General features: G+C 37.9%; 1 protein-coding gene across 1 annotated transcript in view; it reads right to left on the bottom strand.

The window, feature by feature from the left end:
- Positions 1–5,653, bottom strand: part of LOC118742108 (hemicentin-1) — a 286,471-nt gene that overhangs the window by 66,551 nt on the left and 214,267 nt on the right. Inside the window, exon 8 of the mRNA XM_036474073.1 lies at positions 5,252–5,396. Within this exon, the coding sequence (XP_036329966.1) occupies positions 5,252–5,396 (145 nt within the window). The remainder of the gene's footprint in view (positions 1–5,251; positions 5,397–5,653) is intronic.

Genomic DNA, 5,653 nt, shown 5'->3' with positions numbered 1-5,653 from the left:
TTTTTTTTTGTCAATAAAAACTGTTTTTCTTTACGAAAAACAATCTCTGAGCACGAGTATTATTTTTAACTTAAGGTTTTAAAGTATGCACGCATATGCTTTTCAATAAACGCACATCACCACAGATGTCTGCTACTGATTTCCGTTTTCTTTCATTTATTCCTGTGTGTCTTTTCTTCTTACAAAGACCTGCGAAATCAGCTTGCAAAAGGAGAAATGTTCATGTAAATGAGCAAGGAAATTGAAAATGTTATCTAATTTAACATCTTCGAAGACGAGGCGAGGCGAGCCGACGAGCACGCGCTATCACATGCCGGCGTTGTATGCACAAATGAACAGAAATACATACACAAATGCGAAATTATGCATGGATGTACATACAATCGTGCTTATATATAAACATATAAGTTTGTATATGAATAACCTGCAGTGGAAGGTACTAATTCTGTACTGGTTTATTACCAGTTTGATTTGGAGCTTAATTAGTTCCAGTGATATGTTTTCAGTGTTATAAGCGTATTTTTTATATGGACGTGTCCAAAGAAGTGTCAACTGGTAGCCTATTCTTCAGCATGCTTCCAGCCAACAGGAATATACTTTAACATCACGCCAATCCGCGGAGCAATATTTCGTTGCCAACTTATGGAAGGGTAACCAAATTTACCGGTTGCAAGAAGTGCACAGAAAGCGAAAAGAGTTTCAAAATTGACAGGAACTTTATTGACGGGTGACAAAATTTTGGTGACCAGTGCATAATAGACCTGTAACAGGGAAATTCTGGCTACTGTTCTTCAACTCACCACGGTCTTTTGAAAGAGAAAATCCTTTGGCCCTGATACTTGTCAGTTCTGGAACTATATTGCAAGCACTTTTCTGTCTTTCGAAAGAGTAATTGAAAGATCTGCTAACCAGAAGGTCTTAGTTCTATACTGTTCGCTTTTTAGCAATAAGTCCTTTTTTAATTAAAAAACTGTATGCATATTTTTCTTTTTAAAACAATCAAAAGTAATAGGAAAATAAAAAAATTAAGTAAAAAAAATTCAAATATAGCTGAAATAAATATTTTTTCTTTTAATTAAATGAAATTTAAATAAAACTTCTTCTTCTCAGTTAATTGAAAAAGAAAAAATATTAATTAAAAAAAAGAAAAAAAAAAAATCTGCCGCCCGAGACACGAACTCAGCTCTTTTGAACGGAACGGTACGGCTCTGCTCACTCAGCCATTGCGACTGTTGGAGTGATGCGATGATGTACAAGTGCTTTTCAGAGTGGTAAGTGAGAGAGCTTTTTTTCTAAGAATCTTGTGCTAGAATAACAAAAGTCTTTCGAACTCTCTTGACAACTGTCTTTCATTTGTCTTACAAAACACTGGTTAGGCCTGTTAGCCATATTTGCCCTGCAAATTAGCGCTGCTAAAAATGCATGATCATCGACTGAACAGCCTTCACATCTGCTGCCAGAAATTAACGAACTAATCAGTCTTTGCATCAGTTTATACCATTTAGTCCACTAACATGTCCTTTGTGTAGTTTTGCCTTTCACTGCTGGGTAGATCCAACTACCCAAAAACAGCATGCACTCATCGGCATTTGGTGACAGCCAAAGGGTACATATATCGCTTATACAAAAATGAAGTGTCAAAGCGCTGAAAAGTATGCTATAATAAAAGCAGCGATATTATCCAACAAAATATCGAAGTTCTAAGCCGCGAAAGGCATGCATAGTTAGATCGAAAGGAATTTGCCGCTGATACATAATTTTGTGTTGCTTTTTCTAAATTTTCCTGCCGCTTATTTGATGTTATGGCTTCATAACACTTTGAACAAATTTGTATGTACGAGTATGTGTGTATGTGCGTATGGATGCGAAAATAGCAAGAGCATTTTACATTTTATAGTTATTAGCAATACGTAAACTGATACAGGGTGCTTAAATAAACTCAAAGTTTTTGCTTTGTTAAATTTGCTACGAAAAGAAACATTTTGTATCGACTATGCTTGCTCAAACATATATGTACATACACAAGGTGATATCATTTTTTCACATCCTGTATATATCTCCAAGCACTTTTGCTGCCGCGTAAACTTTGAGAAGCTCACATACTATGTGACAATAGCGTACTTCTGCATATCACAAAATCTTCACTTCACTAGATCTTTACCATCTTTAATACAATAACAAAGCTTGTAAAGCGTAAAAATTTCCAATTTTTTTTTATTTTTTTTAATACATGTTACTTTGTTATAGCTTTTGCTTCACATTTCCGCATTTTTCGTTTGTTTTGCTTGCAGACCTTTAAATTGAAAAAGAGACAACGCCGATGGTGCGCTATAACAATGCATTTTATAGCCAATCAAGTTGAGTGCTTCAAAATCATCTCTGCAAGCATATAATACAAATGTATATGTATGTGCAAGTATGCATACACATGTACATATGTATATGAATTTGGAAGGTACAAGCTTGTGTACACAAGTGTGCGTAAGCGTGCCTTTGAGTCAATGTTTTAGCAACTAACTAAAGCATAAGGAGACATAATATTATTTTTTTAGCATAAATATGTCATTAGCGTAAATGTTGTGTTTGCTGGAAGCTTTTCGAAATACTTGTTTCTAATTTTATCAGGAAGACATCATGATTGACGTTCTGGAAGGCAGTTCAAAAATAGTTTATACAGTAACCGCTTTCCGGGCTTATTGGGAATGGGGTGGATGTAGCTATTACCTTGCTTAAAGTTATCAATTTAAGTTACTCCCTGAAGTCTATGGAATAAGCGGGGAACTTTTTTAATACATTTCTAGCGAATCTTTGGCTATTTCCAATGGTGTTAATTACTCAATCACTTAGTTTAATCTAGCCTTTTTGGAAATTAAGTCCCATTTCTCAGTTTGTAGGAAACTAAACCCTGCCCATTATGTGACCATTGGTACCTGCAAATATCTCCTTAACGAAGACTCTCCTAAATAAACGTGAGCGGCATGGACTGGCTAATGTAAGGCCCATCAGCTCTCCAATTTTAGATTTAAACATATTTAGACCTGGTGAACCTAACTGATAACTGAAAACAGCATTCCACGGCGGATGTCTGGTACCTTGGATGTCCTCGAAAAAAATATGTAGCGTGCGACATCTATTACAACTGCCCCGAGATGGAGTGTGGGAATTGTGGTTGGGCGGAGACTACGACACCTCGCCCACTCCCATCAGTAAACGAATCGCCACGGTCCGGATCAAAGCCAAATTTAACGAAGTGAGCCTCATTTGTGCCCACGCCCCGCTGGAGAAGAAGGACGGTGAAGCCAAAGAGTAGCTCATATGAGCGCTGCCCTCGCCACGATGTTATAATCGTGCTGGGCGACTTTAACGACAAGCTGGGCAAGGAAGACATTTTTGGTTCAACAGTTGGAATATTCAGCCTTCATGACAACTCCTCCGACAACGGAGAGAGCCTGATCGACTTTGCCGCATCACGGAATATGATTGTTAGTAGTACCAGACACCAACATCGCATCATCCATAAAGCTAATTGAGAGTCCCCTGATCAAAGAACGAAGAACGAAATAGATCATGTTGTGATAAACGGAAGATACGCTGTCACATCGACTCGTATCACTACCTTGTTGCAGCCAAGGTCCGCATGTGCGTCTGTGCAATGAAGAATGGGCGCCGGGATATGCGGCGAAAGTTCGACGTCGAGAAGCTGCATTCAAAAAAGACAGTCAAGAAATTTTGGAATCCAATCTAAATCCTGCTTAAAAATGAAACTCTTCAACTGTACAAGCTATTAAGCAGAATTTGGTCTGAAGATTGAAATCTCAGTGTAGTTTGCACAATCCACATGAAGGGAGATCCCGCCGTTTTGAGCCAATTATCGCGGAATAGGCCTTCTAAATATTGTATACAATGCCTTTCGACTATATTAAGTGAAAGACTGAAGCCTTTCACGAACCAACTGATTGCGTCTTATCAGTGTGGATTCAAACCTGGTTAGTCCACCATTGACCAGATTTTCACAGCGCGTCAAATTTTGGAAACGACACTCGATATGCAAATCGATACATGCCATCTTTTTGTACATTTTAAGTCTTGTTTTGGTAGCACGAAGAGAAGCTGCCTATACGATGCTATGCTTAAATTTGGTATACCAGCAAACTAATGCTGGAAAGCATTATAAGAGCTGCCAATCTGAATTGCAGCGGCACCATTTACAGCAAAAGCATGATGCTGCTGGCATATGCATATGATATTGAGTTGTTGGCCTGAAACCCTGGGATGTCAGCGCAGCATTTCGAAGCTTAGAAAACGAAGCTAATGAGGTTGGTTTGGCGGTGATCGAGGACAAGACACGTCACTGTTGGCAGTCATAACTTTGAAGTAGTGAAGGTTGTGTTTACTTAGGATCCACCATAAACACCACCAATAATATCAGTCTAAAGATAAAGCGAAGAATAACTCTTTCCAACAGGTGGTACTTTGGGCTAGGTAGGCATTTGAAAAGCAGATCCCTCTTTCGACGAACTAAAATCATGCTCTAAAAATCTCACATGATGTCGGTCGTGTGGGCGACAAGTACCGAAGAAGATGTAATGACAAACCGTGCGAGCATTTTAACGACATGGACATAGTTAAGCGCATAAAAATTCAACGAAGCGCTAGCTTAGACATGTTGTACGCATGAATGACGACGCTTCATTGAAAATATCCTTAGATTCCGTACCCATGGGTGGACAACGGAAGCAAGGGCGCCCACGAACACAATAGAAGGACCAAATACAGAAGGACCTGTCCGCACTTGGGATTAACAGCTGGCATAAATCTGAAAAGGAGAGAGGCAACTGGCGACGTTTTTTGTCTCGGCCCAAACCGACAAACGGTTATAGTGCCAAATAAGAAGAAGAAGACGGTGGCTTTAACTTGTCATTGATCGCATTACTATATTTTCATGGACAGTCAGATATTACGAAATTTTGAACAAATAAACATAGTTTACCGTTTTACTCATATACCAAATTCATTCATTTGTTAACAGCCAATTTCACGAAAGCAATTTAAGTGAAAAATGATTTTATTTTTTTGTATTTTGTATGGAAATTGACAGGAAATAAAAAATCATTTCCATTTAAATTGCTGGTGAAATCGGCTGTAAATATTATTCTATTCATCAGTGTTAAAGGAACTCTTTATATAGTATGTATGCATGTGCTGTAAGAAAGGCAAGTATTACTTTATAAAGCTATAAAAGTATACTTACAGAAAACATTCAGTTTCATAGCCGTTTCACGTATGCCATTTCGCACCAGTTCATTTGTAGCGCGACACGATAACGCCTTGCCGTGATCTTCACGTGTCGGTGTAATGCTTAATACCGAAATGCTAACATTCCCATCTTCCGAAACCTTTTATGGAACAAAATAAATCGTTTTTAGGTGGTTGAGTCGGAATGAAACAGTTTTGAAATATGTAAAAAAAAAGATTAAATATACACTAAGTTTAAGTGCATAGTAAAGTAAGGGGAAAACAACTTTCATCGAGAAGGAAAATGAATACCTACTGCTAAAAGTACGATGACCAGCTTGTCATAGCTTTTAAAATTTTTTTTTCCTCATTTCATAAAATTACTTTTTAGACTTATGTTGAGCGGCATTTAAATCTT

The sequence above is a fragment of the Rhagoletis pomonella genome, unplaced genomic scaffold (assembly GCF_013731165.1).
Source record: "Rhagoletis pomonella isolate Grant_MI unplaced genomic scaffold, Rhpom_1.0 Rhpom_scaffold_00001, whole genome shotgun sequence".
Taxonomy (NCBI): Eukaryota; Metazoa; Arthropoda; class Insecta; order Diptera; family Tephritidae; genus Rhagoletis; species Rhagoletis pomonella.
This window is presented reverse-complemented; position numbering and strand designations above follow the sequence as displayed.